The 27838-nt window shown below is 42.1% G+C and overlaps 1 protein-coding gene across 9 annotated transcripts in view; it reads right to left on the bottom strand.

The window, feature by feature from the left end:
- STX2 (syntaxin 2) overlaps positions 1–27838 on the bottom strand; it is a 78855-nt gene that overhangs the window by 33404 nt on the left and 17613 nt on the right. For 2 of the 9 annotated variants that reach the window (XM_042234488.2, XM_042234487.2), the window contains exons 4-10: positions 18914–18988; positions 17924–18019; positions 17261–17334; positions 16467–16575; positions 14697–14770; positions 14438–14575; positions 11447–11557 (exon numbers count right to left, since the gene is read on the bottom strand). In XM_042234488.2, coding sequence (XP_042090422.1) covers positions 11447–11557; positions 14438–14575; positions 14697–14770; positions 16467–16575; positions 17261–17334; positions 17924–18019; positions 18914–18988 — 677 coding nt within the window. Of the gene's footprint in view, positions 1–4117; positions 11051–11446; positions 11558–14437; positions 14576–14696; positions 14771–16466; positions 16576–17260; positions 17335–17923; positions 18020–18913; positions 18989–27838 lie in introns of those variants that run through there. The other 7 variants (XM_042234491.2, XM_042234489.2, XM_042234490.2 and 4 more) reach the window with 7 other exon arrangements.

The raw sequence follows: 27838 nt of genomic DNA, 5'->3' as shown, positions 1-27838 counted from the left end.
GCAGCAGCCCCTGGGTCTTTTTCTGTTTTCTATCCTGTTTCTTCACGAGTTTCACCCTAGTTTTCCCTCCCATGGAATGTGCTAGAATCAGCTCAACACGCAAGCCGCTCCCCTCTCTTCCTGTCTCTTCTTCTCTCCACCCATTGCCCTGACTGTGTTCTGCATCATGAAAAAAATGACAAACCAATAGGAAGGCACATCCTCTTAGAGGTGGAGGAAGCGAGCAGAGTCAAATTCTCCCCTGTGGGTGGCATGGCGGGTGGTCTGACTGCTGCAAGTACTCACTTTTTTGGCGGACTGTGTCTGTTCATGAAAAGTGCCCAGTCTGAACAGCCCTGGAGATGCCCACGGCTGGAGGGATCATCCCAATTCCACACATCATGGTCCCAGGAACTGGACAGGGAAATTCTGCCTTGAGGTTAGATCTGCAGGAGACCTCTCCCCAAAAAGAGGATGTCTGCATGGCTGATGTTACCTCTGCTGAGACGTTGCCCAAAATACTCTGCTCACTACTCTGCTTTGCAGTCTGACTACTGGAGTAAGGGCTTCTGACGAGCGTCAAGTGGGTGTGCGTGAAGCGTGTCACCGTATTTTGAACAAAGCAGCTGTGGCCACAGGAAGCTGTTCACTATGGAACACTGGTCTCCTCACTGAGGACAGAAACTTCTTAGCAGTTGCCCTTCAACCAAAGCATCAGAGCCACTCCCAGCTTCCTGGGTCCTGTGGCAAGTACTTTATTTATTTATCCAGGGATCTCCAGTTTATATCAGACATGGCTTTCTGATAAAAACATCCCTACTAACAGACATTTCTCCAAGGAAGACATACAGATGGCCAACAGGCACATGAAAAGATGCTCAATGTCACTAATTATTAGAGAAATGCAAATCAAAACCACGGCGAAGTATCACCTCACAACCAGTCAAAATGGCTATCATTAAAGTCTACAAATGAAAAATGCTGGATGGGGTGTGGAGAAAAGGGAACCCTCCTACACTGTTGGTGCAGCCACTATGGAGAACAGCATGCAGGTTCCTCAAAAAACTAAAAATGGAATTACCACGCTGTTGCTGCTAAGTCGCTTCAGTCGTGTCCGACTCTGTGTGACCCCATAGATGGCAGCCCACAAGGCTCCCCTGTCCCTGGGATTCTCCAGGCAAGAACGCTGGAGTGGGTTGCCATTTCCTTCTCCAATGCATGAAAGTGAAAAGTGAAAGTGAAGTTGCTCAGTTGTGTCCGACTCTTCGCAACTCCACGGACTGCAGCCTACCAGGCTCCTCCATCCATGGGATTCTGCAATCCCACTCCTGGGCATATATCCAGAGAAAACTTTAATTCAAAATGATACATGCACCCCTATGTTCATAGCAATAGCCAAGATGCAGAAATAGCTGAAGTATTCATCGACAGAAGGGTGGGTAAAGACGCGGTACGTGTGCAATGGAAGATTACTCAGCCCTTAAAAAGAACGAAATACTGTCATTTGCAGCAACATGGATGCAACTAGAGATTATCTTACAAAGGCAAGTAAGTCAGACAAATATTGTATGGCATCACTTATATTTGGAATCTAAAATATGACACAAACAATCTACAAAACAGAAACAGACTCACATATAGACTTGCGGTGGCCAAGGCGGAGGGTCTGGGGAAGGATGGACTGCAAGTGTGGGGTTAGCAGATGCAAACTAGTATATGTAAGATGGATAAACAACAAGGTCCTACTGTACGGCACAGGCAACTAGAGTCAATATCCTGTGATAAACCATAATGTAAAAGAGCATTTTTAAAAAAATGTATATATGTGCATATACTAAGCCACTTTGCTGTACAGCAGAAACTAATGGAACATCATAAATCAGCTATGCCTCAATTAAAAATATATATTGCCTGCCACCCTAGTAAACAATGCATGTTGCCCACAATCAAGTCATCAGCACTCAGCCTGAGGGGACTCGGGTGGAGAAAAGCAGGACACTGGCCCTGGATAGCTAAGGTGCATATTAAAGGAATAATTTCACTGAGCCCTGACTCTCTCATCTTCCCATCCCTAGACAATCACAAAAATCATTGAGATGTCTGGTTTTCTAATGAGCATTAACCTTTCAGTGTTGGACTACGTTTGTTTTTTAGCGAAAACTCATACATCCTGGCTGCTCCCCGACCTCTTTGGAGCAGTCCCTCAGAGCGATCTAAGAGGCTGTACCCAACTTACATCCTCCGTAAAGCCACCAAATAAAACATCATTCTCAACTTTCAGGCTGTGTGCTTTTTTTTTTTTTTTTTTTTTTTGCAGTCGACTTAAGTCCCAGGCTTGCAGGCTGAACCTACTAACGCATGGCCCTGCCCTCGATCATGCCACCTTTTCTGGAACTCACCCCTTTCTCACAACTGGACCTGTACCCATCTTTCTGGTTTAGGAATCTGCTCCTTCAGGGAATGCGAGTCAGAAGATGACAATTGGATGTTGCCTCAAAGGAAAACAAAATGGCTCACTGTCCACAAGGCACTCTCTCTGGAAACATGGGCACATCTTCACCCTGACTGCAGCTAGGACATGGGACACCTCTACAGAGCTCCTGCTGCACTGAAACCCCAAAATGTGCTGTCTCATCCACACCAAACACTGGATCTTGTCTTAACAAAGGCGGGAACCAGGGTTGGATGAGGTCAAGACTGTGTCCTGTGTCCTGTGCGTACCGTGTCGGTCTCACACTTTAAAACCAAGCAAAGCCCCAGGCTTTGCTCAGCTGTCCTCCAGAGGCTGGTTCTGGACTTGTTTCCCGCTGGAGTTGATTCTTCTCACTGATGCTCTCCTTCAAGTAGGGGAGGGCGAGGAGGGGGAGGTGGATGGGGGTGTATGCTGCTGTGCTCACTGAAATAGTAACCTAGAAAGGGGGGATGGGGACACATGGCTGGGGAGGCCTCAGCTGTCACAGGGGGTCCTTGCCAAGCACACAAGTCATTGCCATGGGAAGATGCGGACTGACTCCTGGCCTTCCCCACTGCCCTTACCCAGGCCCCCCTGACCTCCTTGGAGCCCCTGAACCAGGCCCTAACCCACAACCAGGACAAAATCCCTGGGCAACCCTGACCCTGAGCCCCCCAGGGTCCCTCCTGTGACCCAGGCTCTTCCAATCCAAGCCCCCTGACCTGGGGGCCCCACCATTTAAACTCATGAAAGGATGTGAGCTTAGATTTATTGAAGAAATTAACAAAAACTGTTGAAAGAGGTCCTGGAAAGGACACGACTGCTCATTGACCCACAAGGTGGCCCCCGGGCATCGGAGGCCCAGCAACCCAGCACTGTCCTTGGATGTCTGCTCTGCTCACCCCCCAGGAACCCCCATGTCCACTGTGGGAGCCATTTCAAGGATGCCCCTTGACAGAGAAGGTGTGGAGACCTTGGAGCGGCGTGGGTGTCTGAACCTCAGGAAGACCTCTCTCTCAACTCAAAGGTGCAGCGGGCGGGTGGGTGGTGATCGTACCCTGCGGAACCCCAGACAAACCTCCGAGGGAAGTTGGGGGGCTGCCTCCTCCTCAGCCTTCCTGGGAAACTCCCCAGGGTGTGAACTTAAAAAACTCAGGCAATAAACTTCATAGTCTTTAAAAAATATAAACCAAGGCACTAAATTACCACGTGTGCATGTCAAGACTGCAGCTTGAAAGGGAAGACACTGGGGAAGAAAGAGAGGAAAAGGAGGTTAGAGGTAATACATGAGTTGGGGTGGAGAGGTATCCAACCTTCATGAACTGACGTTCTCCAGAACTAGCTTATTTTTCTTTCTTTTACATGCCGGATTTTGGACACCACTTTTCAACATGATTAGAATTCAGTAAGGATTATGGATTAGGGAAATTCCAGTTAATAAGAAAGTGGAGGGGGATGCCCTGTTAATAACTGTCAGTGCGAACATGTCAAATTGGCAGAAGGATGCAAAGCCAAATTCCCTAAATTAGCATTTGTTGTCAACAGCAAGAACCCAGGTGGGTTTATTAATACGTGACAGCCAAACCACAGAAGTTGGTAACAACAAATAATCAAAAACTTACCAAAAACATCTAAAATTATTAGCTTACATTGTATCATTACACATAATAACAGCCACAGGTAATATTCTTTTAACAATTTATTTATGAATATGCAATGAAATATCTCTCCCCAAATCTTTCTAGAAATGAACAAGGCAGAAAATAAAATATTTCTTTTTGGGGTTCTCTTGAGTTTGTTTTTAATGTAAACATGAAATTTCAAGAAATGATTTAAAAAGTAACAAGTGAACCTGTATATGTATTTTTAAAAATCGGATGTCAAATAGGTACATGAGGCTTAGACATACAAAATGGGTTACCTGGTGAATGACTTAAACATCTTAAGTAGAAATCAAAAAGCAGTTTCATAACTTCAACTATAAAACACAGATTCAGTAAAGTGTTTCAAATCCAGAAAGAATGTTTTGAAAAGATGCAATAAGAATTGCTATGAGGAGTAGGGGCTAAAAAGACTTCACTTGAAGCCACAGTGGGACACACGGGGAGCATGAAGTGTCTCCACACGTGCACATAATCGTATGGACGATGGATGTACAAAAGTCACACTGACACAAGCATGATCTCTGGATAATTAAATTCCCTCAGGACAAGTCAGACCATCAACATAAGCACCAACCAGGGAGCCTGTCCCACTGATGGGCTGAAGACTTAAGAAACATATATGTTGGAGCCAGAAGACTCCTAAAGGAATCCTGACTACACAGAGACGACCAGCAAGAAAATAAAATGCACACATACAGACTTGACTCTGAGCTCAGCAGTCAGATGCATAAAGTATGAACACATGCAATTCATAACTGCATTCAAGAGGGAGCACAGCTTCTGAACAATTCTGTAATTCACACTTAGAGCTTGCAATCAGGCGTGTCTATACACTAGTTTTCAAGCCAGACAATGTTAAATTATAGTCACGAACTTACACAATCACATACAGAAGTAACAAGAGATAACTATATTTTTAATATCCTTCACATACAGTTTTGACTACTTGCTATCATATAGATGCCCATTCGCTAATAAGATTTTGTACATTTTACAGTCTAAATATAAAGCATATTATAATTCAAAAAAATTAAGAAGTAATACAAATGTTAATTACGGATTCCTGTAAACTTTGAGAATTAACTTTTAAAGTTCAGCAGAATAGTAGGTACGTAACAAAAACATTCAGGTGATCCGTACAACAGTTTAAAAGAATGACTTAATGTCTGGGAATAATCCCTTTGAGTTTAAAATTTGATTTTATCACCACCTTAAATTCAGACATTATTAGTGTCAACAGGGAAACACTTATTTTGTAAAGAATGAAAGCAGAGACCATTGTCTTTACAGTGCAGTAACTAATTTATTATCTTGGGTAATCAAACAGGTAGAAAGGAAGCTGAGCACAATAATTGAGCTTTTCCTGGAGGGTACTGGGCAGATTTGAACCTTATAAATCAATTTCAACAGAAGGAACTAGAAACGCTTTTTGGGATACTTTGCAACCAATGTTTTCTATGCCGATGGCAAACTGTGTAAACAATTGTGCAAAGATGGCTCTGATATCATGAAGTTTCTTTCCTATTTCTTTTAAAAGGCAATAGTTAATATACAAAATTGGAGTAAATTAAGATGTTAATATATTAAACAATTAATTTATAAACATTTAAACTTATAGATATCTTACAAAACAGCTCTGTGATAATAAAAATAATTTTTGCAAACATAAACAGACATGAGTGAAACATAGTACAAAAACGTCTCTTAATGAGCATGTTAGCTGGGAAAGGGAAGAAAGTCTCAGACCTGAAATCTAATAGCTTCATAACAAGATATTTCTAATTATACTTCACATACATATTTTTAACACTGAAATATAAAAAAAATTGAAAATTTCAAAATTCCTTATTTTAAGGCCATTGAAACAAGTCTCACATTGTTAAATGTTTGTGCTGTGTTATTTAGAGTCCAAGGATGTCTGGGTTAACACATCACATTCATTCTGTTTTTTCCACTGAACAATATATCTGTTGTGTTCTCTCCTTGAATTCACTAATAAAATATCAGTACTCAATGCCACATGTCACAATGTCTAGGATTCATTCATGAAATGGGAGGATGCTGATTTGCTGCAGATGTGGTCTGACTCCAAGGACAAATGGCTCTTGGGATACAGTTGCTATGACAATGTTGTTGCTAGGATAATTCCAAGGATCACAAGCAAAATAACTACACAGATAATAATGAACATCATTTTCTGTAAGATAAAGAAAAACATTTATTAATTTGCAAGATAGCAAAGGAAAGAAATCACTGATATAATTTCCTAACAAAATTCTCTTGGAATTTGAGATGGTTTAAACTCCATCATCAAGAAAGAACCCCTACAGGTCATAGAAAAGGGAGGAGTCGGGAAGGGAAGTTCCAGAGGCATAGCACAAAGTTACAGACACATATACATTAAATTAAATGAATTTAGTCATTTAAAACACATATTATTAAAACAATAACCATTGACTCCTAGAGGTAAAACACAGTGTCTACTTGGCACTATGTGGGTTCTTAACGAACACTTTCTATTGATCACAGTAAAATCCCAACTATTGTTTCTTGGATGCACTGTACATCTTATAATTTTAAATGGATTTATTTCTCATTTGCTGAAAAAAATCTTATTTATGCTTTTTTTTTTTACACTGAGGTAAGACGCATATAAAAAATCAACACACCATTAACTCAGTCTTCTATTGCATCCTCGGCTCAGAGGAAGGCAATACAACATTTAACTTTTTGCTTGCAGTTAACAAGCATCCTTGCACAGGATGCTTGAAAAGCTAAACAACCTCTGGCTTCAGAAATCCAGTCTCTCTAGGAATACCATCTTTGGGAGAGGGTGAGGAATTCACAAAGATGAGAGGCATATCATACTGTCTGACTTCGAGTTCTCTTGGTAAACTGCAGAGATACATCGTTTTAAACTACGGTTACCAAACACATGGCAAACTTTCACCTGGGAAATCGCACCTGCTCAAAGTGGTCAGTGCTACTTCAGTATTAGCTGCCAAGAACGCCATCAATTACTGCGTGATTTATGAAGACAAGCATGGCCAGGCCCCGCAGGAAACTTTCCTGTCAATTACTCAGAACCTAGGGACCACTGCCTGCAGGACATCACACCCTCAAATTTCATGTCACTTATTAATCTTAGGCACATTTCCTGAAAAACAAGGCCTTGGTCCCAACCATCCTGGCATCTCCTCGTGTGTCTCCCTGCGAGCCTCCCTCAACATCTTTCTAGACACACCTTTTCCCTCTGGTCTGTCACACCTTCCTTCCCATTGGCACCACCCTTCTGCTCCGGAACCTGCTCCATATGCCCGTTAACCTCAGCCATCAGGCGGCTCTGCACCTCGCTGCCATCCAGGCATCTGCCAGGTCTCTGGGTACCATGCATGGGTGTGTGCTTGCACATCTGGCTTTTGGAAATGCCTCCTGAATCCCACCATGACTGGGTTCCTGCACCCTCAATACCACAGATGGAACGACCATTCTCGTCCAACATCCTGCTCACAGCTCCAGTCAAATGCCTGGACTTCTCCTTGGTGGCCCATGCACACCCCAAGTCAAGCTGCCACCTACTACACCTAAATCACGGCCACGTGCTCTCTCAGCCATGTCCTCGGATAGAAAGCTGGGCATCTGGCCCTTGCTGCAAGGTTATAGGGACCAAGATTCCCTCCACATGGTGCCTACAGGCCCAGAGAAGGCTGTGCTGAACTACCTGCTAAAAGAATAAATTAGTTTTTCAAAAATGTAATTAAAGACACCAACCACTGCATTTGTATTGAAAAAAATTGTTGGTATGCACTCTGATGTGGTTTGAGTTCACACGTGCTTAAAGGCATGAAGGTACAGCAGCCCCCCAGGCCCAGGGCACAGAGCAAGCCTGAGGCTCCCCCAGAACCACACTGGGAGGAGCCTGCCCTCATTCAACGGCATCGTCACAGCATTTGATCTTAAATTATGTTTATCTTTAGTGGAAACACATCCAACTAACCACATTATGGCCACTAGGAAAAGCTAACAAAATGCAGAGTTTATACATAGTTCATAAAGAATTCTAAAAATAGTTTTTAAATACATTATTATTAGTAAAGGAAAATCACATATATCTTTAGTTCAGCAGAGGTAATAGGAAAGCATGGAGAGATACATAAATGTCCTGCCTAATGAAAAGAGTGCTCAGAGCTCCTTCCGCCTCCTGAAAAAAATGGCTTGCTAACAAACTCAACATCCTGGAGCTTCTGAGTGCAACCCCATGCTTCCGTGAATGTCAGGATCCTCACCTGCTAACTGTGTGCTCAGCGCACAGATGCTTACACTAAGAAACATCTCTTCTTTAATAAAGCGCTAAGTGTTTATCAAAACAGCAGTTGCTTTCACAATAAAATAATTAATTCATCAAGGACTATTTGTCACAATCTAGATACAATTTTAATTCCAATGATTATGCCAAACAAACATTTTAAAATAAACAACTAGTATGCCCAACTTTGAGACACCAAGACAGCATGCTAGCTTAAGAGTTGAAAAAAGGATGATACCAAATGCATAAAAAGAGACGAAAAGCACAAAATCTACCAAAGTTAGGTGAAAGGTGACACTCATACAGTGAATAAAAATAAAGGTGCTATAAATAAATAATCTTTTGAGTATCTTTTGTATTCCAAACCCTTTAAATTGAGAATATCTTTTGAGTATCTTTTGTATTCCAAACCCTTTAAATTGAGAATTAACAGGCATGCTACTCAGTACAAGTTTTCATTTTAATGTGGACACATTTAAAACAAACTCAGTGATGCCAGTGGAAACAAGTGAGACGAAGTCTCTTGGTTCCACTGAGTGTTCTTCACAGCTTTCGTCCCATTCCCTCTAATTCCACAGTAAAATGGTGAGCAAATAAATACAGCTCACAAAGCACGTTCGGTTGTTGCACTTATTCTTAGAATTAAAACTTATGAGACAAATTATTAAATGTTAGTTTCTTCATTGAGAATTAATCCTCATTACTAAAGTTATTCCACTAATGAAGGGCTTCAATAAGGAGGAAGCGTCTTCCTGGATCAAAAACAAAAGCCTGAAGAGTCAGGAGCTGCTGCCACCCCTACTATCACATCTAAACAAACCCAGAGGTTTCAGAAAACAGCAGGAAGACAACCCTGGTTTAGAAATAGACGGCAACCCAGCCAGTGCTTACTCTCAGCACACCATGACTAGAGGCCTGAATGCAGAAGTCAGGCAGATACTCCGCTGGCAGGCTTTTGTTACTTTCCAGTATTTCTGAATTGGGTGAGCACCACTATTAGCTAATTGGGCGAGTGACTAAGCAGATTAGTTGATTAGTTACTTACTGCCATGCTGGCAGAGACATGCACGCTGCCGTTATCCACATCATCACTTGCCAACTGATAAACCAATAATTAGAGCAATCACAGCCAACAGAACCAGTGACACAGCCACAATTATCCACTTTTTCTGTCAAAGAAAAGCAAGCTGATTATATCATGGTTAATTCCACATTGCCGTATTAGAAGATATCGTTCATTTAAAAATCAAATAATCCATAGGAATGTGTTTTAAAATCTAAATCATGGGCCATCGATTAACTGTTTCACAATTTTCAAAGCTGTCCAAAAGAGAGATTTTTAATTTAATGAGGTCAGACTATTTGGAGATATACTATTATGGAACTTGAAATATTAGGTTTTATCAATGAGAAAACACAAGACTACATTCTTTTGATAAATTTCTGATGAACTGAGACATATAGCTGATTTTTTTTTTCATGTATAGAGAGCTGTGTGGCCAGGTCAGTGAATGAGGAAATCAGTGACCTAAGCCCCTACACTTTTCTTCTTGTTTGTTTGTTACTGGCAGGTAAGTCCTTCACTTAACAGCCACACCGAATAAAACAGATCATTCCACTAGCGTCATCCCGTCTCTCAGGGGCTAACCCGGCTGCCCTGGGAATGGAACCAGGACACCACGAGAGGGGACGGCCAGCATCTCAAGGACCACACACCCAACAGCAGAGAGAGAGAGAGAGAGAGAGAGATGAACAAGCTGTGGGTGGTTTCAGATGTCAGGCCTTGAGTTGGAGAAGTTGTGATGAATTTCGAAATGAGCCTCAGGTTCTGACCAGTGGCCACTCCAGGTAATGCACTGAGCCAGCCGCCTGCTAGAGCAAGGCCTCCTCTGCCGGATGACGATGAGATGGGAATGTCTCACGGAAACGTTCGCTGGTCTGACCTGCTGCTCAGGTCATGGAGAAAGGATGGGACCTGTCGTTTTTTAGTGACTGCTTTAAAGTGTGAGTCCATTTTGTGCCTGAACCAGAGCACTTCACACCTGGACCTCACCACCTCACTTTAGTTTAAGACTCAATATTTCAAAATCTGATAACAGAGAATAATGTAAGAAACCATGTCTTACATCTCAAAGATAATTAATACACAGATATTCCCAAGAGAAAGCAGGGTGAGATGCTTTGCAGGCTGACATGAAAGCCCGGATGTGCCTCATATTTGAGAACATCTATGGACCGTTGTCACAGGTGAATCTGACTCTTCATTTTTCCTGAACATTCTGAAACTCCGTCTTTACCAGGCCTTTATGACATGGCATGGAAATCTCCCCTGACAGGCACCAAGAAAGGCCTCTGACGGCAGGAGCAGGGAGACGGGCACTGAAGGCGGGGGTCTGGCGCCTTGTGGCGCTCTCATCTACACTGGGGAGAAAGAGACCAAGAAGCGGTGGGCCGGGTCACACAAGGAGACAGTTTTCCAGTCCTTGAGTCACAAGTGAATTCTGTAGTTTTGCTGTTTCCTCAGAAAGCTTTCACCATGAAGATATTAAAACTCCTCTACAAAGCTTCATTAGTGAGTGCTACATAACATCTGAGGTCCATGGTCTCAAGCAATTCTCTTTCCTCCAATCCAAAGGATTAGCAAATAACCTAACGAATAAAGCGTTCACTGCATAAACTGTGTGACCAAAGATTTTTAGGAGAATTTCTAGTCCCATGAGTTTTATGTCCCTCCAAATAATGACCCAAGAAACAGAGAACTCTGGAATTGAAACCCATTCAACCGAGGAAAGGGAGGTGGGGCCAACTTTGACCCTAAGTAAGGGTTATCGTTACTTAGAACTGACAGGGTTCACCATCATCATAACTTATCTGATACACTTCAAATGTTTCAACAAGAAGAATTACTTCAGTTTTCAAATGCAAGATTAATGTAAGAAGTTTTTATTTCCTGGAATACATTTAAAGTAGGCTTGCATCAGTGTATGACCATGTGAAACCAAATCCAGAGGAAAATGTACTTTAACTCTGAAAGACCAAACTCACCCTTCTTGCTTTGCTTTGATATTTAATGGCTTTCTTCGTTTCTTCTTTAGCATGCTCTACATAGTCTGCGGCATTCGTAACATTTTTTTCTATGTTGTTGATCATTTCACCCTTAAAATGGAAAAGTTTCAAACTTAGAGGATACTTTCAAATGACTTAATTGTGCCTCTTAAGACAGTCACAGAGCAGCAGCAAAGTTTCCACAGGAATGTAATGTGCATGGAATGGACACTGAAACATTTTTCACATTTACAAAAAGATGAGACCATTATAAATGTGCCAATATGAAAAGTAATCAAAATCCAATTTACATTATAGAAAGAACTAAAAGGGATGGGCAACAATGCTGACAATTAAAGGCATATCAAGTAAGCTTTGAGATATGCTTTAATATAGGAACACTCTTTTAAAATGGGCACAGTGAATGAGAGGCAGCTGGCTTTAGGCTAAGCTAACATTTACTATTATGCACAAACATACAACATCTAAAGAATGACCTCTTTTCTAATGGGTAGACAATATTTGTCATTTCTTTAAAATACCAGTAAACTAGGAACAGTTTATGTCTCCCATTAAATTAACTAGATTAATGAGCAAAAAAATGTAAAGTGAGGTGAACCCAGTGAAGCGTCAGGGAAGAAAAGCACATTACCTGGTTTTCTGTCCACCAGCAGACATAATCTGCAGCAGTGAATAGTAAAGCATTGGAAAGTGACGCAGAGTTAACTTACTCATTCACACATTTCAACATACTAGTCAGTTTTGACTATACATAGTTTGAGTTAGATTAGTCGATACTATGCAATACTAACAGACGTCTGAAAGGAAACAATGCAACCAAGCTAAGAATACACTGATATATCGATTTTTCTAGTAGAGATTAGCACATCTGGCATAGAACACTCCTAACTAAAAGTCCAAGGTACTCTAAAATCTTTAGTAATGACGAAAGTCGGAGAAGGCGATGGCACCCCACTCCAGTACTCTTGCCTGGAAAATCCCATGGGCGGAGGAGCCTGGTGGGCTGCAGTCTATGGGGTGGCTGAGAGTTGGACACGACTCAGTGACTTCACTTTCACTTTTCATTTTCATGCTTTGGAGAAGGAAATGGCAACCCACTCCAGTGTTCTTGCCTGGAAAATCCCAGGGACGGGGGAGCCTGGTGGGCTGCCGTCTGTGGGGTCGCACAGAGTCGGACACGACTGAAGCGACTTAGCAACAGTAGTAGCAGCAATGACAAAAGTACTCAGAGTGGTCTAACTGTCTCACTGGTTTCCTTCCTGAAAACAAAAGCTGGCAGCAGCCAGACTCCCTTTCAGCACCGTGAGTGGCAATGGGCACCCCCAAATCAGAAAGGAGTGAACATGCCCCATCCCCACCCCATCTGCAAATTCATAGCACCTCAGCTCCGCACACATTTTTATGGCAAAGTTCCTCAAGCTAAATCTTCAAAAGGTTGCTGGCGATATGGAGGATGAATCTGGTACCCAGATGGACTTCCCAGTGCTCCTTACGTAACCCAGGAAACCAGCAAACAGGCCCATCAGAGGACCATCCCTGCCACAACAGATCCTGAATCCAGCCTCCATGGGAGGGAGGACATGACTGTGATGTGAATCCCAAGATGCTCTGGTACAAAGGCTTTGCCTTCATAGGGCAGTCAGCTGGACTCAATGGCCCATCGACCCATGAGTGACCAAGTGTGAGCCTCACACACTTGAGATGTCTCAGAGGACATTATTCACCATCACAAGAGGAGGGGCAAGCACCCCCACACACCTAACTGGAACCACCGGCTTTATTTTACACTGAATTTTATATGTTTTTTTTGTGTATGTGTTCTTTTTTTTCTGTTTTTAATTGGAGGAAAACTGCTTAACAATGTTGCTTTGGTTTCTGCCGTACAACATGCGATCATCAGTCATAATTTTATATATATGTGTTTGTGTGTGTGTGTGTGTGTGTGTGTGTGTGTGTGTGTGTGTGTGTGTGTGTGTATCCCCTCCCTCTTGAGTAAATTTTATCGTCTTAAAAAACTGCATTAACTTCCGCAGTCCCTCATACGGGTCTCCTCATACCTGCCCTCTTCTGCTTGTGGTACTGAACACTGTAGTAAGTATAAGCTTCTATTTATGTCACAGTCTATCCCCTCCGGTGCTTATTCTTTTATATATTTCTCCAAATTATTACTCTAATATCTGCTCCTTGAAGGAAACTTGAAAATATACTTTAGAGAAGAAAACTAAAATTCCCATAGTCCCACTGTTGCTATACTGCTTGGCATATTTCTTTCCTTCTGTGAGTACTGTTTCATGTAGCCGACTTTATGCCACACACACTATATATAGGAGGATAAGAGTGTATGCTGCATATATATTTACATTTATACACAGAGGTGTATATACACATATGAAGTGACATGAAGTGTTAAGTTGCTCAGTCGTGTCTGACTCTTTGCAACCCTATGGACTGCAGCCCATCAGGCTCCTCTGTTCATGGAATTCTCCAGGCAAGAATACTGGAGTGGGTAGCCATTCCCTTCTCCAGGAGATCTTCCTGACCCAGGGAGCAAATCTGAGTCTCCTGCCTTGCAGGCAGACTGTTTACCATCTGAGCCAACAGGGAAGCCCCATATATATATACACACATACATATAAGGTTTAATATCGCCCTCTATGTCAACTTAAATTCCAACACATACATTTGCATATTTCATTCAAAATCTTCCATGAACAAAGTTTACGTTGTCTACCTAGGGTTGTCTACTTATGGCTGCTTATCCTATGGACACATCGTATCTTAAATCAGTCCCCTACTGTTGAAGATTTAAGGTGCTTCGAGCACTTGAGCCTCAAATGGCAGTAACGGTATAACCAGTTTTTTATTACAAGACTGGATCCAGAATAATGGCTTTCCCAATAGACTGGAGTCAAGTATCAGATTTTACAAACCATAGCTCTGTTTCAAAGAAGCAAAGATGCGTGTGATTACCTGGGTCTCGACGAACATGGCCATGTCCATGAACATCTCGTGCAGCTCACGGATGCTCGTCTCCAGCTTCATGATGTCTTTATGACGGGACTCAATTTCATTCAGAGCCTGTCTAGTGATTTGTGAATCTGATATAATCTTTGAAAAACAAAAACAGAGGAGAAATACTGACGAACTTAAGATCTTTCTAGAGGGTAAAGAAAAAAAAAAACAACTGTATAAATACAAACACAGGGGCCCACGGCCACCCGGCACTCACATCTGACGTGAAGATGGAGGGATTCCCACTTTCCAGCATCTCTTCCAGCTCATCATCGGTGGTAGTTTTTCCAGCTAAAATATCAACAAGGGAAAACTCCACTCAGTATGCAGCAGTATTTTTAAATTACCCTTGCGTCCATAAGTTAGCAGGTAAAATCTGAGTTGCTAACATTTTAACCAGTGTTTTTCTAACTTTTCCAGTATATTTTTTGGCAAGTGTTAATGATAACAGAAATTAACATAAGCCCTTAAGAAGTAGGAAGAACTGGAAAACACTCATGAAAGACCTTGTAACTGGAATGACTAGTAAAAATCCAAGTTTAGTATGGATGACAAACAACTATAAAAAGGAAATTGATAGATACAAATTTTTGGCATATCAATTTCCTAAAAGTTTAACTGGCTTATAGGAAAGGAGGATAAGCTAGACTTAGCATATGTTAACTGGAAATAATAAAGATTATATAACTAGAATCAGAGGCTCTAATACTTTCTGTATTTTGGTTATTAATATTTTTTCTTGAGTTAAATGTATTAATGTTTCCTATGAACAAGTTCACAGGATTTTAGAAAAACCCAATTGATAATTCCTATTTTCACACTCTGTGCCACAAAAGACAAAATTAAATGAATAAACATCATAATAATTAAGATATAATTTACTGTGAACATTCACAGCAGTATTATTCATAATTATCAAAAAGTAGAAACCACCCAAATGTTCTTTGCCTGATGGATGTATAAACATAATGCTAACGTGGTCCATCCACACAATGGAACGTGATCCAACCATAAAAAGAGATGAAATACTGATGTTTGCTGCAGGATGGCTGAACCTTGAAAACCCTGTGCCAAGTGAAAGGGCCAGTCACAAGAGACATATATTGTATGACTCCACTCATTCGGATGCCCAAAAGTGCAAATTCATAGACAGACGAGTAAACTGGTGGGTGCCTAGGGCTCTGGGGAGAGAAACAGGAAGTGCCTGACAATGGGTGCCGAGCTTCCTTTTGGAGGGATTAAAATGGTCTGAAACTGATTGTGCTAATTTAGATACTAAAGACCACTGGACTGTACACTTTGAGTACCTGTTCACATGGTATGTCAATTACATGTCAACAAAGTCAAAATGTCACTGAAAGCAGTTCAAGTTCACAGATGCTCCCTTCTCTCCAAGCCCACGGGAGATGAAGAGCAGTCTCGGTGGACAGTGCACCCACCCGCGGCCTCTGTCACAGCTGAGGGACCCTGATCTTTCACAGCAGGGAGGAAGCTAGCCTGCCTGACCTTTGATCAGCAAGCAAACAGCCTTCTGCCCAGAGGAAAGCCTGAGTTCCATCCTCCAAGGCTGCACAGACAGACATCCTAGGAAGAAAGTCTGGAGCACAAGGCAGGAAGTGTCTGCTCACCAGACATGCAGAATCATGAGAACCATGGAGACTGTCCCCTGAGACGGGGCAGGAAGGGGTGCGGACACAAAAATTACATGAGGAAGTGACGGCTGGAAGCTTTCCAGATCCGATCAACACTTTACAGGTAACGGTCATCAGAAAGTAATTTAAAGCCCACTCACTCAGAATCTGCTGAAGAATGTAAGTAAGTAATAGGTTGGTTGATTCAATGAATGGGAAGCTATGAAAGGGCTCTGCGCTTTACAATACTGATAAAAACAGGGATGAAATTACTTTTTTGATGGTACATACTTTCATGTCAGACCTTAAGGAAAAAAAACACGTTTTTAACAAAAATGGCATGCTCACTGACTCACTTATTTCTAGCTGACGCTGTATACGGCCTTTGCTTCGCTCCCGAAACAGAGTCTGTGCTTCATTAAATTCTGTCATGACTTCCACAAACTTTCGAGATAGCACTGAATGCTGTGAACACAGAAAAAAAATAGACCAATATATAATGGTCATTTCTTCTACTAAAAGAGAAGGCTTTTCTCTTACATATAAAAACATTACATTCTATAAATTCAAACTAACGTGCTTACTCCTTCAAATGGGAAATAAGAATAATAGCAGCTTACTGCATACTGTATAACAGAATCTATGCTAAGAACTTTACATCCGTTGTCTTATTTGATTTTCACAGTAACCTTCCTGTACTATTACTGTCCCCCATTCTACAGAAGGGATGAAAACCATCATTACGAGAAGTCAACTAGAGAGTGGTGTCAGGCTGACTGGGGTCAGGCTGGCACTCAAGCAAGGTGTCCCCAGAGTCTGAATCCATAATCTTCATTTGTCAAGTAGAGTTAAGTGGACTAAATTCCACTTTGCTGTACCATCAGCCTCTAAAAGATGAGGAGTTCATCATGAACACTAAATGACTCAGATAATTCTCTGCTCTTCAGAAGAGATTTCTGCTGATGGGCTGAAGAGACTTTTTTTCTTCATCATCTAGAAAGGGAATCTATAAATACTGTCTTTATGCAGAAATGCTGTGAGCATTAATGTGACAGTAAGGATGTAATTATTCTGAATTTTAAAGAAGGAAGTAAAAAGACTTCTTAGTCTTCAACATTGCTTCACACTAGGAAAAGGCTGATCATCAAACCTGGGTTCTTCGTATCCGAAGCTCCACAGAAGTTCGGTTTCCACCCTCATCCTGATCAAAACTCTGTTCAATAGCTAGAAGCAAAGAGGAAGAAGTTACATTTTAATCTTAAAAAAAATGAAAGGTTTTCAAGCCCAAACTCAAATGTATTTTATCTTTTCAACTCCTAATAAATGTGTGAGTTTCAGTAAGCATCAGTTGTTCATAATGTCACAAAATAAAACCAGATGTTACAGCTTCACATTTCAAAGCGAATAACCTGAATTTGATTCACTTTGGAGAACTTAACTGTCCATCCACAGGAAATACGGAGCATAGTGGAACCTGTTGAGTGAAATTAAAGGGGTGAAATCAGTGAAACTCTGCAACAGGGCAACTTCTGATGAACTAATGTCCTGGTTTCTCCAACCAAGAGGGAAACGTGCTAGGGGTGGGAAAGATGGAAGAACCTGATCTGAAAAAAAAAGCCTTAAGTGACATAACAACCAATCACAGTGTATGGTCCAAACAAGAAAACGGAGTTGCTCAGTTGTGTCCGACTCTTTGTGACCCCACGGACTGTAGTCTACCAGGCTCCTCCATCCATGGGATTTTCCAGGCAATAGTACTGGAGTGGATAGCCATTTCCTTCTCCAGGGGATCTTCCCAACCCAGGGATCGAACCTGGGTCTCCCGCATCGTAGATAGACGCTTTACCGTCTGAGCCACCAGGGAAGTCAAACCAAGTCTGGTCCAAACAAGAAAGCCAATTTAAATAAACTGTTGAAGAAAAATTAAGTCACTGGGGAAGTGTGAATTCTGACTAGATAGTTTATAATAAATAATAACAACTAAGGTGACTTAGATATACATAAGAGCATTGCAGTTGTGTTTGGGGGAGGGGATCCTTGTTTTAGAAACACACACTGAAAACTATATACTGATGAAGCCCTAGATATCTGCCATTGATTGTGAAACCAGCTGGGTTGGGGGGGAGCCACTGAGACCTGCAGAGCTGATGAGTGTGGACCCTAGGCTTGTGGTGGTAACCCCTTCCCCCCATGTTTGTCTGAAATTTTCCACAATAAAGGTTCCCTCTGATCTTTAGATATGTTCTTGATTTGTATGTTATTTTTGTAAAACTTAAACACACTGTGTCTTTCTACCACATCAAGAACCACCACCTCTGTTTAAGTCCCACAGGGAGGCTGTAGGCACTATCAGCTGAGCTGAACTGTAGGAAAGGCTCGTAGGACCTCACCAGCTATAAGACCATTCAAGAAGAACCTGGCAATTCATGTTGAAGGCTACTTACCTTCTCAAGTATCTACAATTTAGCCCCAAATGTCATAACAATATAAGAGATAAACAGTTTATAAGCAAGTGCTCACTCCTGTGGAACATGAATGAGTGCCTCACTCCAAAATTTAAGCATTAATAACCCTTAACTCTAGCTCCTCATGTGTGATCCTTACAGCTGGTAGCTTAATAATTCTAGAATAATGAGGAACTTAAGCAAGGGTCACTATTCCAAGTACATACAAAAGATTTATTTTACAGTGGTCACAATCTTAACTTTTGAAAATGTAAAAGAATAAAAAGTTATAAAGAAGAAAATAATAATACCCACATTCCCACCATCAATGATTATATGTAATTAAAGCTTTAACTCACACTTCAACTTAGTCCGAATTTTATTGGCAGTTTTCTTGATTTCTTTGTTCAGATCTTCAAGCTCTTCCTTTATTTCTATAAATTAGAAATAAAAAAGACATGTGAGTTACAATATCCAACATCAATAACGTCCAACAAATGTAAATGGAACAATAGAAAGTGAAGAGGAACTAAAAAGCCTCTTGATGAAAGTGAAAGAGGAGAGTGAAAAAGTTGGCTTAAAGCTCAACATTCAGACAACAACGATCATGGCATCTGGTCCCATCACTCCATGGGAAATAGATGGAGAAACAGTGGAAACAGTGTCAGACTTTATTTTTTTGGTCTCCAAAATCACTGCAGATGGTGACTGCAGCCATTAAATTAAAAGATGCTTACTCCTTGGAAGAAAAGTTATGACCAACCTAGATAGCATATTCAAAAGCAGAGACATTACTTTGCCAAAAAAAGGTCCGTCTAGTCAAGGCTATGGTTTTTCTTGTGGTCATGTATGGATGTGAGAGTTGGACTGTGAAGAAAGCTGAGTGCCGAAGAACTGATGCTTTTGAACTGTGGTGTTGGAGAAGACTCTTGAGAGTCCCTTGGACTGCAAGGAGATCCAACCAGTCCATTCGGAAGATCAGCCCTGGGATTTCTTTGGAAGGAATGATGCTAAAGCTGAAACTCCAGTACTTTGGCCACCTTATGCGAAGAGTTGACTCATTGGAAAAGACCCCGATGCTGGGAGGGACTGGGGGCAAGAGGAAAAGGGATGACAGAGGATGAGATGGCTGGATGGCATCACCAACTCGATGGACGTGAGTCTGAGTGAACTCTGGGAGTTGGTGATGGACAGGGAGGCCTGGTGTGCTGTGATTCATGGGGTCACAAAGAGTCGGACACGACTGACTGACTGAACTGAACTGAACTGATTCTCGGTAAATACTCAAGTTTGTTGGGTTTTTCTTTAGAGAAACTATTGATTACACCAGTGGTTCTCAGAGGGTGAGTCCTGGACCAGCAGCTTCAGTATCAGGTGAGCGTTTATTAGAAATGCAAGTTCCTGGGCCCCACTCCTGACCTACCCATAGGAACCATCACTGGATAGGCACAGGAATGTGACTGAAGCCCCCCAGGTGATGCTGGTGCACACCTGAGTTTGAGGACAGCTGGTTTATACCAATCAATTGATGAAACAGTGCCCTGAATTCATTGTTAACACCTAGACCTGAAAAAAGCAAGCAGAAATTTAACCATATTCTTGTGGGGAGTGGGGGAGCCTGCCATGTGCTTGCTTTCTTTCCTGCTATCCTAATCAAAGCAGGCTCCAGGCGGGGAGTGTGGATTTCTGCACTGGCGGAACAACCCCAGAGGCCCCACCACTGCATGTGGGGAAGGAAAGTCAAGAAAGGTGTCCAAGAGGAAGAATGCATGAGCAGGAGGGTCTGTGCAGGGTCTGCCCTGCTGAGGACACAGAGTCAGGGAGCAAGCATTCCAAAGCATGGCTCACCTCTCTAGAAAAGAAAGCCCCTGGGTTGAGGGGTCATTCAGGACGGAATCACTGGACCTTCTTGCCAACACAGGCATGCAGGGGCTCAAGCATGAATTAGAGAAATAAAAGAGGCATTACTGTACTTAGCCCTTCAAGCTACAGAAGCAGGCCACGAGGTTATACTTGATAAAGGCAGGATTTCAATACACAGAAAAGAAGGCAAAGATGGGAAACGTCCTTATCCAGTGGACGAGGTCATTCTGATCAGTTCTCCTGCTGAGAACAATCAGAAGAGTTGGACAAAACATTTTTTAAAAATCTGCTTAAAGGCATCATAAACCTACAAAAGCAGAAAAAGAAGAAGATTCAAGAGAAGGAAACCCAGAGATGTGAGCCCAACGAATGGAGCGACTTGACACTGAGGCAGCCAAGGCTTTGAGCAGCTGAGAAAACGCTGAGCTGACACAAGGCCATGCCCCCCAAGAAAGGGGAGCCAGGTCCAGAATGTTGGCGCCCCCAGCTGTCCATCAGAAATGTTCAAAAATCATCTCTTAAAAAAGAAAACACTATCCTAGGACTCACACTGTGGCCCCAAGCCTTCACATTCAAAGCCCAGTGCTCAACCAAAAACAACCAGCAAGACAGAGAAAATAAAACCCAGGAAAACAACAGAGCTGTCTTAACAGAGTTATTAGACACAGACCTTCAAATAAGCATGTTCAAAGAGGTAAAAACAAGATTGAGGATTTTGTCAGGAAAACAGGACAGGAGAAAAAGGAGCCCAGTGAAATTCTAGGACTAAAAAATATTTTAACCAAAAATAACTCTCCATGGGTTAAGAGAGATGCCCTAACCTGAAAGGTAATCACTAAAGAGAGGTCAGGAGACAAATCAGATAGATTCAAAGTAAAACACAAGGCAAAATGATGAGAACAGAGGGCAAGTGGCATAAGAGATACAGTGAAAAGGTCTAATACTCATATAGTTCAAGTCTCAAAATAAGAAATGACAGAAAAGGGAGGAAAGATGACTTATGAAGAGAAAATAGCCAATATTTTTTCAAAACTGCCAGAAAATATCAACCCACAGATCCAAGAAGCCTTATAAAAACAGTATAAATAAAAAGAAAACCATATCTGGAAACATGAACACAGCATTGATAAATCCAAAGGCTAGAAATCAAATTTTTTATAAGCTATAATTAGATAGCTGACCAAAAAAAAAGACGTTGAAAATTTATTTTCAAATTTTCAAAGTGATGAAAGAAAACAATTTATGAACTAGACTCCTATGCTCACTGAAAATATCCTTGAAAAACAAAATCAAGTAAGGACAATTTCAGACAATGGCATAAACCCTAGTAAAAGAAAGAATAGTAGTTTTAGAAAGAAAAAAAAAAATCTCCGATGAAAGTTTAAAGATGCAGAATAACAAGGAGCACTGGTACAGGTAAATATGTGGGTAGCTCCAAATCCATATTAATTGTATAAAATAAAAATATATATTATTTTTATCTAGTACAATACATATATATGATGATGACGATAGCAGTAAGGAGGGACAGAGTTAAAGGTTCCTCCTAAAGCCCTCCTATTACTTGGAAGTAGTAAAAACATAAATTTATATTAGATTTCAACCAGTCAGGGATGCATACCACAATCTACAGGACAACGGATAAAACCACAGCAAACAGAATATAGGAAAGAGCTAACGAGGCAGCATAAAGTTCTGAAAAACCAATCCAAAAGACAGCATGGAGACAGAGGAAAAGTAACAGAACAAGCAAGGAAAATATAAAGCAAACAAGATTGTGAATGTTAGCCCCAACGTATCAATAATTCCAGTAAACAAATAGACTACAAGAGTTAATGACAGACAAAAAAAAAAAAAAAAAAAAAGATCAAAGGGGCCAAGAAGACAAAGCCCAACTATATTTTATATATAAAAGATGAGAGAAACATCTAAAGTATAAGGATACAGGAAGATAAAAAGGAAATGATGGGCAAATATCCATCATGCACACACCATCAGAGAAACTGGTCGAGCTCCATTGGCTGATATCTGGCAAGTGCATCAGAGCATCACCAGAGAAGAGAGAGGGGCCCCTCACGTGGGAAAAGGCCCAATGTGCCACTGAGACAGGACAATCCTAAAGGCATCTGGGTCTGGGGCTTTAACTGCCTCGGTGTCTAGAACGGACCCTAGAAAGCTAAAGGATATCAGCTCGACAATTCTTGACTTGAGAATGTGGACTGTGGATTCGATAGCATTTTATCCACATTAAATACTCTGCATTAGATAATTATACTGTCTGTTTATAAGAAAATATTCTTCTCAGGAGATAAATGCTGGAGTAATTAGGGGTAGATGGTCACAAGGTGTGCAACTCACTCTAAAATGAGTCGGCAAAAATAACATGTATGTGTATACACATGTGCAACGTGTGTATGTATATGCACTCACACATACATGAATACACACACACAGATAAAGCGAATGTGGTGAAATGGTAATAACTGGTGAAGCTAGGTGAAGGAAATATGAGTTTTCACTGCACCAAAACTGCAATTTGCCCACAGATTTGAAAAGTTTCAAACTAAAAATGGGCTTCCCTTGTGGCTCAGCTGATAAAGAATCCGCCTGCAATGCAGGAGACCTGGGTTCGATCCCTGGGCTGGGAAGATCCCCTGGAGAAGGGAAAGGCGACCCACTCCAGTATTCTTGCTTAGGGAATTCTATGGACTATACGGGTCTCAAGAGTCAGACTAATGAAAAGAACGTTTCATGGGATGAGTCCCTTGACACAGCACAATGTTTTCAGGACTGCTGGCCCAGGAGACAAGCTACCCAGTACTCAGGGACACACAGCTGGGTCAGGATGCCCGGGCCCAGTGGGGTGTAACCATGAAACCCTAATGGACGCTTGGTGAGCCTGTGGCCCCATTTTGGAACAGCAGCAGGGACAGGAGAGCCGGCTTACAGGTCTGGGTGCTTGAGACCGCACTAACTGCCCATCCTCTCAATCTACAACACCCTGAGCTCAGAGACACACCCGAGGAGAGCGCCCGCGGCACAAGGCCATCTCAAAGCATAAATGAGCCTCCACCTGTCCAGCACTCAGCAGTCCCTGCTGCTCAATACAGCAGCAGGTCATAGACCATGGTGACAGCATAGCAACGCGAGATCCCTGCACTGACCCTCACACACTGCGAGGGAGGCACCTGTCCACAGTAGAGGGCCGCCATCTCACCCAAGGTGTTTGGTCCCAAAATACTCTGCTCCCACATAAACACCAAAAGTGAAAATGCTACTGCTAGGCAGCCACTAAGAAAAGGGTCCTGTAGGGACTTGCCTGGAGGTCCAGTGATTAACACTGCACACTCCCAATGTAGGGGCGCAGGTTCAAATCCCAGCCAAGAAGCTGGAATCCTGCAAGTGGTAGGGCCAAAAAAAAAAAAAAAAGGGCAGGTGGGCCTGTAACTGTACACTAATCAGCAAAAAGAGCATGCTGTAAGACAACAAGCACTGTGTGATCCAAATTCTACACTTTTTAAACATTATTTGTTTTTAATACATGCTTTTTGCTAGAAAAATATATACCAAAACATTAATATACATATATTTATATACCAATGGACAAAATTATGAGTGTTTTTTTCTCTTGCTTTCTTCCAAAATGAGCACAATAAGCATATACTGGCTTTGGTAAAACAAAGCAGGTGAACTTTAAAAGATGGAAGAGGCTGGGGTCGGGGAGGGGGGCCGGCCAACAGGGTCAGAGGCCAAGGAGGGAGCATAAGGGCCAGGGTGGGGCCCGCAGCAGGATGGGGGGTGAGCGGGGAGAGACTACTCTCTCAAGAAAGAAACAGCCACTAGAGGGTCAGGCAGGGCTGTGGGGAAGACGTGGTTCTAAGGGGGGGGAATGGACAGGCTTCTGGCTGATGAGAAGCAGGAAAAAACACCCAGAGGAGGGTTCAAGGTCACACACCACAGCCTACCCTTAAAAGGGAGACACATGCCTCTCACTCTGAAACAGAAAGAGGGATGGGATGGAAATGAGGTGATGACAAGAAACAATGAGGACCGCAGCAGTTAGCATTTCTACATGATGGTCGGTGATCTGTCCAAGGCCAACAGTGAATTCATGGTGCCACTGGGGTTCAAACCCACAGCTCACCTGAGCAGAGGCTTCTACACTGAGGCGGGTAAGCAGTGATGGCCACGTAGTTCTCAAGAGCCTGAAATGCGTACTAAGGGCATCACTCCAGCAGAAGAGGGCAGGAGGAGGGGGAATGAGAGATGGGATGCAATTAGGGCGCAACTGCTCAGACGGAGAGAGGCCAACCCAGGAGAAAGACAGTGGGATGGAAAAGAAGGAAAGATAAAGTGTTAGCAACAGGTGCAAGCTTTTAGGAGGTCCACACCTCAAACACGGGCTGAGGAGAGGGACTATGACTCCTGATTAAAGGAACCACAAGCCCTGTCACTGATGAATAAAATCCCCACCCTTCTCTGATGGTGATGTCAGGCATAATCCTATCACCAGTAGGAACCAAAAAGTTGAATCATGTACATTTATTTCAGAGTTCTGCCAGGTGGATCCATATTTTGGAGAGCCTGAAACTTACACATTTTCAATGACCTTCTTTCAAAAAAAAAGAAATACATAAGTGTAAGATCAATGAAGACAAATGCAAGTTAAACGTGCCCTCTGTTAGCTTTGTAGCAAACCTTCCTCTGGGATCTTGTTACTGAGGTTAATGAAATGACCTGGCCACCCAGCCAACCCTGCATCCAAAGCAGAAGCTAAAGGGCCATGGGCGGGTAGTGCCACCTGGTGGCCACGTGCTCTGGACCCCTTCCGCATGTCCACCCAGGAGCCTGGGCAGGCAAGGCACTGAGGAGCTGGAGCTCCGATCTGCACCCTCCCCTGCCCCCTGCACGGACAAAGGGCAGGCGGACGGCAGCCCACTGCCGTCTGCAGCACCTGGGGCACTCCCTAGAGCCCAGCAGCATGGGGCAGGAGTCACCGCATCCTTCTTACAGAGGCCAGCTCAGCAAGCAGTGAGACGCTGCTTCCTGCACTCTGGTCCATACTCTGTCGTGAAACTAAAAGCAACAGTTTTCTTCAGAGCCCAAAGGGACGACTGTGAAGCACTAGAGCTCTAAATTTACTCAAACAATTGTGCCTGCTATTACTGGGGAGCAGAGTTTTTTGGAGGTAAATTTCTCAAAAAAGAAAAAATACACAAACACGTATTCAAATTCAACTTCACCAAGAATTAAGCAAGATGTTAACAGGTGTTACATAAAAAGTCCTATGGGCAAATGCGTTTGTGAAACACTTCACTAAGCAAAGTTAAACAGGTTTCTTCATCACAGGACTTCTCAGGGCCTTTATTGCTCTAAGTACACTGAAGTCATCCAAGTGGGGATGTGCTGTGAAGATGACCCCAAATGTATCTGGCCGCAGAACTCCCATTTAATACAATAGCTAGTGAGAGTCAAGCTTCTGGGAAACATTTTTCTAAATCATTAGACAGGGCATCTGCAGACATGCAAAGCATTATTTTACAAGATACACATAATCTTCAAAATGAGTAAGAGTTCTTTTTCAATTTAAAATCAAGTTAGTTTTTAAAAGTGAGGCCACATCAAATAACCTTCCAACAAAGTTGCTTTCAACTTTCCTCTGAGACTGAGAATAACATGTTCCCATCACCACTTCCATTCAACGCTGTATAGAAGGTCAGTAAAAAAAGTCAACTGAAAATAAAAAGCCTGAGAATGGAGGGACAACTGTCATTATTCACAGATAACATGACTGGCTATAGAGACAATCCAAAGGGATCCAGTGAGAAATTATTAAAAATAATTAACTGGGCCAGAGAGTGAGATAAAAGCTCAACATACAAAACCTACTGTATTTCTATATATGGAAACAAGTAGAAAACAAAATTTACAGCAGATACTATTCACATTAAGATCAAAAGCATCGACTGCCACGAAAGGTGTGTGAGACCTCTACACAGAGCCCTGCATACATCACTGGGAGCAAGCAGAGAAGATGTAAGCAGAGGGATGAACCATTTCCAAGCATTAAAAGACTCAATATGGTAAAGGTATCAATTATTCCCCAAACAACATATGGATTCCAATTAGCAGTCTTCTGGCTTATCCAGATCCATTTACCTTTAAAGTTATCAAAATTTATCACTGCAGCTCAAGGAAATACTTCCTTAAAGCTGCCAACACTGTGATGTTCAGTTCATTTTAAATCACCTGTTCACATGCTGCCCTCCACAGACTCTGAGAACAGTACACTCCACACAAAAGCCTTTGCTGAAGACGTAAAACCAGCTCTTGCTCTGTTCTTCCTCTTTAAAACTGCTCCATCCTGCTCTATTGTTTTCCAGATCAACCTCTCGTTAACTTTCATCTAAACACAAAATTTTATCACTACTGTTTAGCTGTGAACATAGCACGGCTCTACTCATCTCACACGCTAGGAAAGTGATGCTCAAAGTTCTCCAAGCCAGGCTTCAGCAATACGTGAACCATGAACTTCCAGGTGTTCAAGCTGGTTTTAGAAAAGACAGAGGAACCAGAGATCAAATTGTCAACATCCGATGGATCATCAAAAAAGCAAGAGAATTCCAGAAAAGCATCTATTTCTGCTTTATTGACTATGCCAAAGCCTTTGACTGTGTGGATCACAATAAACTGTGGAAAAGTCTGAAAGAGATGGGAATACCAGACCACCTAACCTGCCTCTTGAGAAACCTATATGCAGGTCAGGAAGCAACAGTTAGAACTGGACATGGAACAACAGACTGGTTCCAAATAGGAAAAGGAGTACATCAAGGCTGTATATTGTTACCCTGCTTATCTAACTTATATGCAGAGTACATCATGAGAAACGCTGGGCTGGAAGAAACACAAGCTGGAATCAAGATTGCTGGAAGAAATATCAATAACCTCAGATATGCAGATGACACCACCCTGATGGCAGAAAGTGAAGAAGAACTCAAAAGCCTCTTGATGAAAGTGAAAGTGGAGAGTGAAAAAGTTGGCTTACATCTATGTCTGACGCAGGATACAGCATGCTTGGGGCTGGTGCATGGGGATGACCCACAGAGACATTATGGGGAGGGAGGTGGGAGGGGGGTTCATGTTTGGGAACGCATGTAAGAATTAAAGATTTTAAAATTAAAAAAATAAAAAACTAAAAAAAGAAAAAGAAAACAAGGAAAAAAAAGAAAAAGTTGGCTTATAGCTCAACATTCAGAAAACAAAGATCATGGCACCTGGTCCCATCACTTCATGGGAAATATATGGGGAAACAGTGGAAACAGTGTCAGACTTTAGTTTGGGGGGCTCCAAAATCACTGAAGATGGTGATTGCAGCCATGAAATTAAAAGATGCTTACTCCTTGGAAGGAAAGTTACGACCA

Source organism: Ovis aries, chromosome 17 (genome assembly GCF_016772045.2).
Source record: "Ovis aries strain OAR_USU_Benz2616 breed Rambouillet chromosome 17, ARS-UI_Ramb_v3.0, whole genome shotgun sequence".
NCBI lineage: Eukaryota > Metazoa > Chordata > Mammalia > Artiodactyla > Bovidae > Ovis > Ovis aries.
The sequence above is the reverse complement of the archived record's forward strand: the minus strand, read 5'-3'. Positions and strand labels throughout refer to the sequence as shown.